Here is a 15,381-nt window from a genome sequence, read left to right as displayed (position 1 = left end):
TTTTCCAAGTTGAAGAAAATTGGATTCAACATTAACATGTGATTGGAACAAAGAGAAAAAGAAAGAGAATAGAAAGAAAAAAAGAAGAGCGCGTTTTTCAATTTGACCGAATTTCTTTTAATTTAATTCTTACAATTAACTTGATTAATTACAATCTATTCAAATCTCAAATTACTTATACAATTTGATTATCAATTCTCTCAATCAAGTGCAAGGTGAACGGAAAGTACAACAGTAAGAAAAGAACGAGAAAATTAAAGCAAATCATTAATTCTAAAAGTTGATTAACATGTTTAATCATCGATTTTTTTTCTAACAATTAGAACTTTTTTTTTGTACAATTTAAATGTTAATTAAGAATTCAAACATAATCTGGTTAATATTAAATTGATTCTGATGGGAATAGTGATTTAACTTATCTCTTTTTTGTGAATTTTTTTTTTCATGGATAATTGTTACAACTAATTTTTGTTTTCTTTACTTGTATCAATAGCTTTTGAATTAACGTACAATTAGTTAATTGTTGGTTGATTATGATAACAATTATTGAGCGGATTTACTTTAAAATGATGAAGACAATCATTTTTGGGTTAAAACTAAAATTGTAAAATACAAATTGTTAGAAAGTTACAATAACTACATAATAATACGATTTTCTTTGATTACATTTACTAATTCATTGATTAATTGAAGTTAATTTAACTGTTGTGAAGAATTAACATAATTGAAGTGTTTTTTTCTATCGATTTGGTTTGTTTATTGTTAATTATTATTAAACGAAATGATTAATAACATTTCGTAATTTATAACGGGAAGGACTTCATTTATAAATTGAAACGTTCAAGTTCATTTCTTTGCTCGTTTTTTTTTTGGTTTCTTGATGGTCAGTTGTGGTCATTGCTGCTTAAATCTGTCTTCTTATCTCGTATATCTAACTAACTACAATTTGTTACAATCGTTTGTCACTTTATACAGTTATTTGTGTATCTCATTTATACTCTTATCATGTTTCTCCTCTTTCTTAGCTTGGGCTGTTAATTGTAAATGACTTTTAATTAATCGTTCGTCTAAAGGTCCAACAACATAATTCGAGGATCCTCAACGGTGGCCTTAATTTTCCGTAAAAATGTAACAGCTTCCCTTCCGTCAATGATTCGATGATCATAGGTTAAGGCTACATACATCATGGGTCTAATCTCAACCTGAAAAGGAAAGAAAATGGAGAAATAAAAAAAAATTCAAATGAGAAAATTTGATTATCTTTTGATTAGAGGAATTAAATTACCTTTCCTTTGATTGCCATAGGTCTTTCCACGATAGCATGCATTCCTAATATAGCTGATTGGGGAGGGTTAATAATGGGTGTACCATAAAGAGATCCGAAAACTCCGCCATTACTGATTGTAAAAGTGCCACCATCCATGTCTTCAATAGCTAAAGCATTGTTTCGAGCCTGAATTTGATTGAAAATTTTAGATAATTTAAAATATATTTTCATACTGTTATTATTATTGGAAACTAACCTTATCTCCCATATCGGAAATTGCCTTTTCTATTTGGGTATAATTCATATTTTCAACGTTTCGGAGGACAGGTACGACTAAACCTTTTGGTGTTGCAACGGCAACAGAAATATCAATGTAGTCACGGTAAACGATATCTTGATCATCAATTACAGCATTTACAATTGGTTGATCTTGTAAAGCATAAGCTGTTGCTTTCACAAAGGCTGACATAAAACCTAACTTTAGATTGTGTTTCTTTAGGAAAGCATCTTTGTATGAGTTTCGCAGTTCAATAGCATTGCTGTAATAAGAGTTAAAATTGAAACATTAGATTGGGATGGAAAATGATTGTGAGCGAGAGAAAAAAATGAAATTTCGTTTTTCACCTCATGTCAATTTCATTGAAAGTTGTCAACATAGCATAAGTGTTTTGTGCATCTTTAAGACGCTGGGCGATTCTTTGTCGCATTCTATTCATTTTGACTCGATGTTCTGTTCGGTTGGGTCCTAATATTCCAGGCACTTCTGTAGCAGAGGTTGGTGGGGTGTAAGAGAAAACTGGTGTTGAAGTTAAAGGAGTTGACGGCTTTGGTGGAACTGGAGGTGGTGTTGAAGGTGCAGAGAAAGATGGTTGAGATTGTGGTGGTGGTGGTGGCGGTGGTGGAGAAGGTGATGATTCAGCTTGAGCAGCTGATTGGGTTGACTCTTTCTTAGCACCACCAGTTGCTCCAGCTTTGATCTTGAAAATAGGTTGACCAGATTTGATGGCAGTTCCATCCTCGACAAGAAATTCCTCAATAACACCAGCATAAGGTGAATTTATTGGAACTGTTGTCTGAAAAGGTAATAACGATAATAAATACATATGAGATTCATAATATTTACAAAAAAATCAAAGTATATAACCATCAAGTAGCTTATATTTTTGAAGAATATACCTTGTCTGTTTCAACCTCGGCAACAAGTTCATCCTCAGCAACCGTATCACCAACAGCTAAGAAAAGATAAAAGTTAAAAAAAATTATTAAAACGCCAGTTAAATAAAGAAAAAGAAGAAGAGAAAATCAAGATATATATCATATGAAATGATTGAATTAATCTTACCTTTTTCCCAACGAATGTCACCTTCACTAATAGATTCAGCAAATTGAGGAGCTGTGACAGTTTTTACCTCATCATCTGATTATTTTTAAAAAGAAGTTAATAAGAAGAAGGAAATAATCATTAATACAAATTAACAAGCCAATTACTAAATAGTAACAAAATTGCACAACCAAGGGACTGAGAGAAAGAAAAAAAACATACACAATGGCGAACCGGTATGGAAAGGTCTTCTCAATGACAAATTAGAATGTATTTCCTCGCAAGTGAATTTTTGCTGGAAACTGGAGATGAAACGTTGTTTACACTGTAAAGATAAAGATGAAGTTGATAATCGAGCAGAATTAGAATAACCAGAGACAATTTTTCCACTATAATGTCGAGTTCGTTGAAGGTATGTCACCAAACGACCACATTTAGTCAACATTTTGAAAGAGTTTTGTTCAATTTCTTCACCAGGTCAGTAAGAATATAAGAATCAATAGAACACAAAATAGAATTGAAAAAGAACAAAAACAAAAGGAAGAAAATGTTAAATTCTACTCCAACTAAAAACTAACGAACATTCAAAGATACAAAATTACAAATTTTGTAGAGCCGAACAATTAATAAATTCCAACAAATAAGATAATATAAATTAATAACAATTAAAAGAGAGAAAAAGATAAAATTTAAACAGCTGAGAAAAAGAAATGAAATCAATGAGCCGACGTGGAGAAAATGAGCTCCATCTGTTGGAGAAGAGAAAAACTACCAGATGGAAATTCTATTCTCTTTTTTTCTGAGATCAGAATGAGTAATGAGTTTGTTGGTGTTTTTCTTTGGTTCCAATCGCCACGTTTTTTTTATGCTCTGTAATTAATTAATTAATATTACATTTTAATTTTGTGTCTCTACTTAACCATTTGGGTAGAAAATTGTATCTTATTTACTGTTCTGTGTTTTTATTTTGAAACATTGTTGATGAGACTTTTGAATTTGGTTTGAAAGAAGAAAAGTGAGTGAAAGAAATAGAGAGAGAGAAAGAGAGAAAGAAACATTGATTGTGTGATCTTCTCTCTTCTTGTTTGTTTTTTTTTCTTCTTCTTTTGAATAAGTTACATAGGAGATGGATAATAACACCATTGATATGTCTCAAGGAAATAGTAACATTGACTCAAATATGGAGGTACATAATAGACAATCAAGTATTGACAATGAAGCTTGTGGTATTCGTGATGTTTGGGCGAAAAATTTATATGATGAATTTAAAGTGATACGACAATTGATACAAAAGTATCCTTTTGTTGCAATGGATACAGAATTTCCCGGTGTTGTGGCTAGGCCGATTGGTGAATTTCGATCCTCATCTGATTATCAATTTCAATTATTACGATGTAATGTTGACCTATTGAAAATTATTCAATTAGGTTTAACCTTTCTAGATGAAAATGGTAAAACTCCACCTGGTTATAGTACATGGCAGTTTAATTTTAAATTTAGCTTATCGGAGGATATGTTCGCCCAGGATTCCATTGAGCTGTTACAAAATTCAGGAATTCAGTTTAAAAAACATGAAGAAGACGGAATTGACCCGCTTGATTTTGCTGAGCTTCTCATCACCTCGGGAATTATTTTAAGTGATGAAGTTAAATGGCTTTCGTTTCACAGTGGCTACGATTTTGGTTATCTACTCAAAATTTCAACCGATTCCAATTTACCAACTGATGAAACTGAATTTTTTGATCTTCTCCGTGTATACTTTCCAGCCATTTATGATATAAAGTATTTAATGAAAAGTTGTAAAAATCTCAAAGGCGGTCTCCAAGAGGTAATAATCTTATGACCTTAACTATTTGTTAATCTCTCCTCTTTAATCCTTTTCTCTTACTCTTTATCTCTTTCTTTCTCTCTCTCTCTCTCCCTTTTTGTTTAACTGTTTTGTTCCTGATGAATCTACTCTTATCTAATCTTTAATTTTTTCAAATTACTTCTAGATTGCTGACCAATTAGAATTACAAAGAGTCGGCCCTCAACATCAAGCCGGCAGTGATAGCCTATTAACCGGAGCAGCCTTTTTCAAAATGCGAGAAATGTTTTTTGAGGATAATATCGATGATGCTAAATATTGTGGACATCTTTATGGTCTTGGAGCATCTTACGTTATGAACGGTAACTGTTTCCCCGAAAATAGTACGGGTAAAGTGGATCATCATAATTTTAACAATTGCTCAAAAGACGATGATATAACAAATGCATGAGATTAAGCAACAACAATGAATACAAATGTCAACCAGATGATTTTACAAACAAACAAACAAACAACAACAAAAAACCACAAAAAACACAAAACCAAACCAACCCGAAGAAAACAAACCTTACCCTTTACTTATATATTTGCTTTTACATGAATGATGAATTTACATTTAAAACGATTATCAATTAAAAAAAAAAGTTTTTTTCTCTAAAAAAAATAGAAAAATACAATGAAAAATCAAACTTAAATCACAAACTGTCTCTTCTTAATTCTTAAATCCTATGATTAAATTAAGAATAACATAAAAATTAATTGAATTCCCTTCAATTTTTATCGGAAATTTTTCCAATTTTCATTCATCGAATCCACTAGATGGCGACTTGAGTTATTGACGAATTTTCGTGGAAAATGTGCTGCCATCTGTTGGAGAGAAAAGTAAATTTTTCGGATTATCAAACTTTTCACATTTTCGTTAATCTTCAACTTAATCCCAACGTACGAATTTAAGAAGAAAAGATTCACATGAGAAGGGGAAAAGTCAATCTGATTTTCTAATTTTTCCTTACTTCCCTTGGATCGTCTTATAATTGTTTCGAAAAATAAGCTCAACGATCTAAACGATAAAAAGGTTTCCTTCTAATTTGTTTCTTCCTTAATCGTCTTCCTGATTACGATAATTTTAGATGAGAATCTTGTAAGAGAGAAAGAGAGAGAGAGAGGGAATGATTTTCTTCTTGACAAATGACCATTTACCTTTTTCTTTATCTTCTTTGTGATATGAAAGAAAAGAAAGAGAAGATAATTGTGAGAGAACATGAATTTCTTGATAAAGAGATGAAAGAAACAAGATTAAGATTAGAGACTCGATTGTATATCAATTGATGATCATGAGTTTTTGGCTTCAATTGATATTATTTGAATGAGTAGGTTGTCGAAATGACAAAACGTCAAAAATTATTTTCGATAACATGAGAAAGAAAAAAAAAATAAATAGAGAAACAACTTAACCAATAATCATTAGTTTCATTTTTAATCAATAACTTTAATCTTGTTTTTACTCGTTTAAAACATTGATCACAATTTGATTGCACTTTCATATAACTGATGTTGTTGTTTTAACTGTAATAACAATCTGTTTTGATGTATTGACAAGTAGATAGCAAATATTAGATTGATTTAATTAGTGGAAACGATTGTGATCAGATAAATGACAAAGAATACAAAACTTTTCATCTGAAGTTCTGTAAGTTTTTGCTCACAAATAAAAACTCAAGATTCGGATTAAATTATCAACAGGATGAATATAAGCTTGAGGGATAATCTAAAACGCTTCAGTCAAAGTGGAGATTATCACCAAATCCAAATCTCTCTCTCTCTCTCTCTCTCTTCGACGAGGGTTTTGTTTTCATTCATATTATTCGAGTATTGGCAATGGACCAATGATGCCATTTTCGAATAGATCTCATAGCTATAGGTGGATTAAGGTTCTCTGATTTAGCAACAATAATATCTTCTTATGGATGATTGTAAGTTGTATGAAGGCGGAAACTTGAAGGTGATTATTGAATCTGTGGTAATGATTTATGTATCGAACTCAATGAAACATGTATCCTGACAATTAATTGGTTGATAATTAATTAATTCTCTTAATCCACCATCATTCTTAAAAAAGATATTTGAAGACTGAGGAGATTCTCGACTACTCGATTGGTGTCTTATTAGATCATGGAGGAAGTTTATCCTTATGAATTTACCATAAATTCAATCCTCAGAATCTAAATATTTACATGTTACAGTTTTTTAGATTAACAAATTGATGTAACAACTTTTGTTGATTGTTGATTATTTTCATGATCAATTAAGTCTAATGTTTATTATAATAATCAATATAAACATGATTACTTGTTGATAGTAAGAATGTGGATGATGATCAAGATGCTGAAAATGATGATGCTGATGATGATGATGATGATAAACAGTGACCATTGAAATAGTAACTTGAGTTAATCTGTCATCATGTTAATGTTTTTAGTTGCTGCATGTAAATAAAATGAAAACATTTAATTGAATGTTTATTGATGTTGATTATGGTTCTGATTCTAATTGTGATTGTGATTCAGATTGTGATTATTGATTAAAAGTCAAGGATCAATACATTCTGACTTATGTCCATTGTTTATCAAGTTTGTATGAGGATGATACTGATACTGATGTTGATGATTGAATGAGTTGACATTGAACATATAATTAATTATAATTCAATGTTGTCCAACTTTTCATGATAAATATCATAAATATCATCCATTCATTGATTTGATATGAAAAACAATTATCACTGTTTCAACAATAGTAGTAATGAATTAATAAAATTACAGGTTATCAGTGGGAGGATCTGATGACCAGATTACATTTTACTCGAGATGGACAATAAATAGAATCCATTTATTTATAGATCAAATCAAAAAGGTCATAATTACAATTAAGGACTCGATCTTCACTCTTCTACTGTCATAACCTCAACCAACAATCAACAAGGAAAAGTGAAGAAAAAGGAAAAAATCATCAATCAAATGAATCAAGTAAATCACAATTAAAATTAAATCTGTAACTAAATTGTCATTTAGTTAAACAAAAATGAGACAAAATGATTATAATGAGTAGACAGTAATTGTAACGATTATGATGATTAGTTAAATGATGAATTAAATCTCATGAGATTGAGAAAAAGAGAAAAAGAAACAAAAACAAAGGTAAACATTTTTCTCTCTCTCTCTCTTCCTCTTTCTCATCTTCATCTTCATCTTCATCTTCATCTTCATCTTTCTCACCTTTACACTAACTACTTCTTACTACTACAAACTCACTCCTTGTCTTTCATCCTCATCCTCTCTCTCTCTCTCTCTCTCTTAATCCTTTTCATCATCAATCATTCATGAAGAAAAGTGACTATTTCAAGATTAAATTTAATTACCTTGGAATCGAATTCACCAAGGAAGTTTAATCGAACTATAGAACCGAATTTACTTTCATCACAAGTTCGAGACTATTTTTCGAAAAATTTGAACTTGTTTAAGTTTTTTGTTCTTCAGGGTAAATTACTTTTGTACGAATTTATGTGCTCTGATGCAGCTAAGTTTTTTCGTTCGATGTTTAATTTCTTGTAACAATCATAATTATCGTTGTTTGATTGTTGTTATTGGATCAAGATGATGCTCGTTTGTGTCAAAATCAATGGAAACATAAATAACTCAATTTAATTGTTAAATTATCATTAGTTAGTCTTTATGATTTGCACATTCAGTTGATTTCTCATGTTGATCTTTTTGCGGTTTTTTCTCTTCTTCTTGTTGTTATTATTTGGCTTGTATTTTGTTAACTTTAATTTGAAAACATAAACAAAATGCTGATAATAAAAAAAGAGATCAAGTTAAACTTGTCACTTTTAATCTGATTGTATTCAAGTTAAATCCAAAGATTATCAATGAGCATCAATGACAACATGCAGACAAAGACAATGATTTACTCTCTCTCTCTCTCTCTCTCTCTCTCTCTCTCTCTCACTGTGAAACAATAATAATAAAGTTAAACTGAAACTCAGGTAAAGTAACATGTTAATACTCAAGGATTATCCACTTGTAGAGACTCAGTGGGATGTGATCATCACTTTCAATACAATCAAATGGGATAATAAACATCATCTTCATCATCTTCATCTTCATCTTCATTATCTTTCGTATGATTATCAGTGATGACCAATGATAATCTTCATGTGTGTCTTTGTAACAAATTAATTAAGACATTACCTTACATTGATTCATCGTATCTATCGGAATGCGTATAAAATTAAATCACTAATCAAAAAACAACGACCAATGGACAACAACAGACAAACATCATCATCATCATCGTCGTCGTCATTGTAACAACAACGATCAACGATCAACAATCAACATGGAAATATTTAAACATAAAACTGTCCATAATGTTGACCACCATTAGTGTCAAACAAAGATGAAACTTGTAACCTTAAGCAAGAGGCCAGAAAATAAAGTTATTAATATGTGTGAGTGACCGATCAGGTTGAATGTTATTCTTGTTGTTAATAGTTGGACTTATAAAGGTAGAAAGAAAGAGAAAGAGAGAGAGAGACAATTGAATATATTGAGACATAATATCATCACGATAATAATCATAATACAAGCAATTAGATATGGTGTTAGGTTTTCTATAACATTTACTGGTCAACCTTTTGGTCAACAACATTATATAAGAAGCCAACACAACAACTACACCAAGAAACTGACAATTGAAGGGCAAAAATATCAAGGTAACAACTTTTTTCGCTTCTTCTTCTTGACTGACCATAATTGTTTGTACATAACATTTGGTCAAGCTTAATAGGGAAGAAAAAGAAGAAGATAAAAATGAGAGAGAGAGAATAAAAAAAAAGAAAGTTGTAAACATCACTTTCTTTATCTTCCTAATCATCATTAGTAGCATGTTTAAAATGTTTTATCCAAAGAGATTAAGATTTGTCTCTCCGATTACTACATTGAAACTAATCCTCATCAAGTTGAGTTTATTTTTCCCTTCACATTCAATTTGAAGGTTAATTAATTTAAGTCATGCAATTGAATCGGTCATCTCTTGATTAGCCAACACTCAGTATAAAACAAAACTAACCATCGTCCAGTCATTGAAAATTAACGTTCAATTGATTATATTGAACGAAAAAATTTCAATGATTTACTTGTGAGAAACAAAATAACTAAATTAATCCATTGAAACAATAACATGATAATTGCAACGCTAAATTTAAATCTCAGCATTTGATTAAGATTAACATGATAATATTATATAAATTCAACTCTCATGATCAGTATTATAATAATAATACAAATGATAATATACAAAGTTTGATCAGTTATATTAAATTTTTAGCTTACTATTTAGTTAATCCAATTACTCATGGTGGTGGTTGCTAATAAATTATCAGTAAAACTATAATTAATCAATGACATGATAATAATCATGGTAATCATGATAAACATGATAATTACTGTGTTGATAAAGTTTTAAAATGTTAAAACTTTAAATATATCGTCATGATACTTGGGACTGTGAATGTGTATGAGTAACATTTAAATACGTTATTGATGTTGCTACTAATACGTTGAAACGTCACATAACAAATGTCACCATGATATGTAAATATTATAAATGTAATTTCACGCCTTGGGTATGAAAACACCGGGAATGATTCGGATGCTGAATGGGATAACCATGGTAAAGAGTGAAAGGTTCAGGGTGTGTAACAGAATTGAAGTTGAATGGGAATGAATTCTCAATGTATATTTATCATGTAAGGAACAACTTATTATATTGGAAATTGTTCTTCCTCCTCAATGAATTGGCCCAAATGATTACGATGATTATGATGATGATCAAATTGGAGTTGGAGTTTGTAAAGGGAAAAAAATGACTACTCAGTGGGAGACTTGTAATCGGAGCCTCAATTGAAATCGCATAAATTTCATGTCAGCTTGTCAGAGAGATTAGATTAGTGAAAAATGTCAAGATTAGTTTAAATTTTAATTTAATTGACTCTTAACATGCACCTAAACAGATTTTTACCTGAGATTTTGTTTCATTTAATTTGTCACTTTTAACCAACATCCAATTAGTTTTCGACTCTTTTTCTGTTCATTGTTATTCTTGTTCATCATGATACTCATACGGATGCTGAGAGAGAGAGAGAGAGAGATGGAGGATAAGATGACCTCTTTTCTATTAGAAGAGACTTAATGTTTATCTTAATCACGTAAAGAATGTGATACTCATTGAAGTTCTGAATCTTTTTCTTCTTCTTCTTTACAAATTCTGACTTTTTAATGGGTTGAACATAAAATGAATCACAAATTATGTTTATTATCTTGTGTAATAAAGTTAATGAAATAGAGAGAGAGAGAGAGAGAGAGAGAGAGAGAGAGAGAGAGATTCACTTGGTAAGAGATAAAGTGTTTATCTTACCTGGAGATTAGACAAAATCAAGATGATCGGATAACGATTGCCGCAATCAGGGATCAATGACTAATTGAAAAGGTTAATTTTTCAATCTTATCTAAACCGTTAATCGATTATCGATTAAGTTTAACATTGAAATGAATTCGAATGATTTTCGTTCGAAGCATTTGATCGTATTAATTTCGTTTTTCGGAACATCGGTGAAACAGCAACGAACATCAAAGTAGTAATTTGCAAGTTCGAACTTGGTGAAAGCTGTCATGTTGTTGTCATCTCGAATTTGGGCCTAGTCAAACCAATAATTTCGTTAATGACAAGTTACCTGTCCACACGAACTTCGAGTCCACCATCGAAGAGGATTAATATTTATAGACGAATAGTTCGGTTGATCATTTTGGTAGCGATTCTCTCCCTCGATGAAAAATTCTTTCCATGTTGTCATTGATGCTCATTGATAATCTTTGGATTTAACTTGAATACAATCAGATTAAAAGTGACAAGTTTAACTTGATCTCTTTTTTTATTATCAGCATTTTGTTTATGTTTTCAAATTAAAGTTAACAAAATACAAGCCAAATAATAACAACAAGAAGAAGAGAAAAAACCGCAAAAAGATCAACATGAGAAATCAACTGAATGTGCAAATCATAAAGACTAACTAATGATAATTTAACAATTAAATTGAGTTATTTATGTTTCCATTGAAACATAAAAATCAACGATAATTATGTCATCATAATTACTAAATTACTTACATATTATTTACAAGGGCTTCAAGTCTTTTAAAAGCCTAATCTTCAATTGCTATTACGGTTCACCTTCTTGGCAATTTTATTCCAATTTAATTAAGTTTTTTCTTCAGAAAAATACAACAACTCGTTTCTAATTGTAATTATCATCATATTATCATGTTTGTTAATCTGAATGATGGTCACATGTTTATGAATGATTGATGATGAAAAGGATTAAGAGTGAGAGAGAGAGAGAGAGGATGAGGATGAAAGACAAGGAGTGAGTTTGTAGTAGTAAGAAGTAGTTAGTGTAAAGGTGAGAAAGATGAAAATGAAGATGAAGATGAAGATGAAGATGAGAAAGAGGAAGAGAGAGAGAGAGAAAATGTTTACCTTTGTTTTTGTTTCTTTTTCTCTTTTTCTCAATCTCATGAGATTTAATTCATCATTTAACTAATCATCATAATCGTTACAATTACTGTCTACTCATTATAATCATTTTGTCTCATTTTTGTTTAACTAAATTGTCATTTAGTTACAGATTTAATTTTAATTGTGATTTACTTGATTCATTTGATTGATGATTTTTTCCTTTTTCTTCACTTTTCCTTGTTGATTGTTGGTTATGACAAAAGTGATGATTCTGTTTATTAGAGTGAAATTTGTGTTACTCAAATTGTCACGAATCTAAATCAATTCTAATTTATTATGCATTTACTTTTGATCATTTGATTTTAATGATGATATTATAATGATTGTGATAACAATTGAATGCCACAAATTAACACAATTTACACAACATCACGAACTTTAACCAAAATATTAATACGATTGTTCATGTAAATCGCTTCAAGCTATTGATTCATTATTGGGAGTTGGATTATTAATCTGAACAGTTTCATGAAAGAATCAATGTTTTTCATACAAATGAACAATAAATTGCACCTATGGATGGAAATTGTAACGGAAAAAGGTTAATTCGAGTCCAATTTAAGTTGGAAATTTATAGTCGAGTAAAAGATGAACAAACCATAAGGGTATTGATCGGTTATAGAATTAGTATTAGAACAAGTTTATAGACATCAAGCTATTCGACCATAATCTTGACTCAAATCGACGACAATTGTTTTCGTATTAGTCGATTGCTCGAGGCTATCAAAGAGTAACCAAAATAATCTCAAGATAATGAGGGTTAGATGAATATAAGAAAAATAATTGTTCTCCATGAAAGAAAATAATAAATTGAATCAACATTTTCTTCATTTGTATCAATAAAATAATAACGAAAATATTTACACATAAATTGGTTATTAAAATGTCTGATTATGATTATGATTATGGTGAAGATGCTGATGATAAGATGATGAGATGATGAGATGATGAGATGATGAGATAACAATGATCAACAATTATCTTTGATTGTTTTCAATTAAGATTGAGTCAAATATTAATTGTGAAGATTATAAATATTAACATTAAACAGGAAATTATATAAATAAATAAATGGAATCATTTAAATGTAGAGATTTAATTGTGAGATAATTGAGATGTTTGGTGAGTGAATTTGGATTTGGATTCATGACGATGAATAAATTGATTGATTGTAATTAGAAAGAAATTTAAAGTGGTTATTGTATTTTCTCATCTCTTTTCCAATGTAGTAAAAGTGAGTTTCGGTTAACAATAAAAGTCGAATGTGTATCAATAGGGTGACACGTTGTGGACATTTTTGTGTCGACTGTTGATGTTTACACTCGAATAGATAAATGAATATGATTAGAGAGAATCGAATCTTTTATTTTCTCTTGTTTTCTTTTTTCTCTTATTCTCTCTCACTCTCTATTTCTTTTATTCTTTTTCTGTTTATCATCTTCATCTCCATTGGCCTTAGTCCACATTCATGTCTTGTGTCTTATTGAATCATGAAGGAGATTGAGACTGTTTATCCTTATGAATTTACCATAAATTCAATCCTCAGAATCTAAATATTTACATGTTACAGTTTTTTTAGATTAACAAATTGATGTAACAACTTTTGTTGATTGTTGATTATTTTCATGATCAATTAAGTCTAATGTTTATTAATAATCAATATAAACATGATTACTTGTTGATAGTAAGAATGTGGATAAGGATGAAGATGAGGATGAAGGAGAAATCAAGAAGTATGATGATCAAGATGCTGAAAATGATGATGATAAACAGTGACCATAGAAATAGTAACTTGAGTTAATCTGTCATCATGTTAATGTTTTTAGTTGCTCCATGTAAATAAAATGAAAACATTTAATTGAATGTTTATTGATGTTGATTATGGTTCTGATTCTAATTGTGATTGTGATTATTGATTAAAAGTCAAGGATCAATACATTTGACTTGTGCCATTGTTTATCAGGTCTGTATGAGGATGATACTGATGTTGATGATTGAATGAGTTGACATTGAACATATAATTAATTATAATTCAATGTTGTCCAACTTTTCATGATAAATATCATAAATATCATCCATTCATTGATTTGATATGAAAAACAATTATCACTGTTTTAACAATAGTATTAATAGTAATGAATTAATAAAATTACAGGTTATCAGTGGGAGGATCTGATGACCAGATTACATTTTACTCGAGATGGACAGTAAATAGAATCCATTTATTTATAGATCAAATCAAAAAGGTCATAATTAAGGGATATGAGTGAGCTTGTTCAGGGCGAATTACTATTCGATTATAAATGATTGAAGATGAATGACCTTTGACCAAAGCGCAACGATATCAATATTCATCCGAAAGCTGAAAAAGTTAAATTGTTTGACTGAGAAATAATCTCATGCAAAGGTGTTAATTTGATTTTCTCATTTACAATGAACTGTTTTAGTGAAAGAAAACGGAAGTAAATCAATATTTTGCTGGTTTTGTTTCGAAACAACCAATCACTCGAACTTATCACATTCGATTCATTTTGACTCCTCCTTCTCCTTTTGTTCTTTCTTTTGGTATCATTACAATTCTTTTATTTACTTACCTCCTATTTCTTCCTATTCATCATCATCCTCATCTTCCTATCTCTCTCTCTTTCTTTCTCTCTTCTATCTTGTAACTATTCTCTGTCTTATCTCTTCTCATGATAATATTTTCATTCAGATTATTTATCTTCTTTTTATTTCGATCAAGTTTAATTTTTTCCTTATCGATTTCGAAATTATTGCAATCTCATCATTTTTCGAATCATGATAATCACTATTATTACGAGATCGATAATCTACCAACATGATTTTCTCTCATTTTCCTTCCATTTTCTACCATATTTATTTTTTCTGCTGCTCTTCAGTCTTTTGGCTTCATCTTCTTTATCAATCATCACTTACACCCTCATCTTCATCTTGCTCTTCATCCTCATCCCAATCATCTTCATCTTCATCTTTTTTTATCCTCAAAACGGTCAATTTTAAAACGAAACCTGATAACAGTCTATGGTTTGGACTAAATCATCTCTTGATCATCATAAAGGTTGACATTGAATTGAAAGTTTTCTAGTAAAAAATAGGAACCACAATTTTGTTGTGGTTTTAAAATTTTGACCTAAAACTTTTTTTTAAACTTCAATTGAATAGACTCTCAATTTCCTCTATTAGGAGATAATCCAGTCTATTATATCAACCATCATCATCATTATTACCACAGATTAACAAGGAAAGACAAACAATCAACACTCGTGGTGACACAAAAATATGTAGATGGTCATTTGTATCATAAACAAAATTAACGACAAAGATAATTAGA

At 30.1% G+C, this 15,381-nt stretch overlaps 2 protein-coding genes across 2 annotated transcripts; one reads left to right on the top strand and one right to left on the bottom strand.

Annotated features, from left to right (window-relative positions):
* Nucleotides 1–732: 732 nt before the first annotated feature.
* Nucleotides 733–3,261, bottom strand: LOC128388416 (dihydrolipoyllysine-residue succinyltransferase component of 2-oxoglutarate dehydrogenase complex, mitochondrial-like). Its single transcript, XM_053347804.1, has 7 exons — nucleotides 2,811–3,261; nucleotides 2,610–2,684; nucleotides 2,444–2,499; nucleotides 1,892–2,340; nucleotides 1,524–1,806; nucleotides 1,286–1,453; nucleotides 733–1,202 (listed from the first exon to the last, which is right to left on the bottom strand). The coding sequence occupies exons 1-7, from the start codon at nucleotides 3,031–3,033 to the stop codon at nucleotides 1,068–1,070; spliced, it is 1,389 nt and encodes a 462-aa protein (XP_053203779.1). The 5' UTR covers nucleotides 3,034–3,261; the 3' UTR covers nucleotides 733–1,067.
* Nucleotides 3,262–3,390: 129 nt separating this feature from the next.
* LOC128388418 (CCR4-NOT transcription complex subunit 7-like) lies at nucleotides 3,391–5,090 on the top strand. Its single transcript, XM_053347807.1, has 2 exons — nucleotides 3,391–4,416; nucleotides 4,583–5,090. Exons 1-2 carry the CDS (start codon nucleotides 3,715–3,717, stop codon nucleotides 4,844–4,846), a joined length of 966 nt encoding a protein of 321 aa, XP_053203782.1. The 5' UTR covers nucleotides 3,391–3,714; the 3' UTR covers nucleotides 4,847–5,090.
* The last annotated feature ends 10,291 nt before the right edge of the window (nucleotides 5,091–15,381 follow it).

Source organism: Panonychus citri, unplaced genomic scaffold (genome assembly GCF_014898815.1).
Source record: "Panonychus citri isolate SS breed McGregor unplaced genomic scaffold, ASM1489881v1 Contig00099, whole genome shotgun sequence".
Taxonomy (NCBI): domain Eukaryota; kingdom Metazoa; phylum Arthropoda; class Arachnida; order Trombidiformes; family Tetranychidae; genus Panonychus; species Panonychus citri.
Note: the sequence above shows the minus strand (reverse complement) of the source record. Positions and strands in the feature narration are given on the sequence as shown.

Excerpts from the sequence above, each read along its gene's own strand:
- LOC128388416 (XM_053347804.1), bottom strand. The coding sequence starts at position 3,033 with ATGTTGACTAAATGTGGTCGTTTGGTGACATACCTTCAACGAACTCGA. Across the intron at positions 2,500-2,609 it reads TGACATTCGTTGGGAAAAAG|CTGTTGGTGATACGGTTGCT; the intron begins GTAAGATTAATT and ends ATCTTTTCTTAG. Across the intron at positions 1,203-1,285 it reads CTATGGCAATCAAAGGAAAG|GTTGAGATTAGACCCATGAT; the intron begins GTAATTTAATTC and ends TTTCCTTTTCAG.
- LOC128388418 (XM_053347807.1), top strand. The coding sequence starts at position 3,715 with ATGGATAATAACACCATTGATATGTCTCAAGGAAATAGTAACATTGAC. Across the intron at positions 4,417-4,582 it reads TCAAAGGCGGTCTCCAAGAG|ATTGCTGACCAATTAGAATT; the intron begins GTAATAATCTTA and ends AATTACTTCTAG.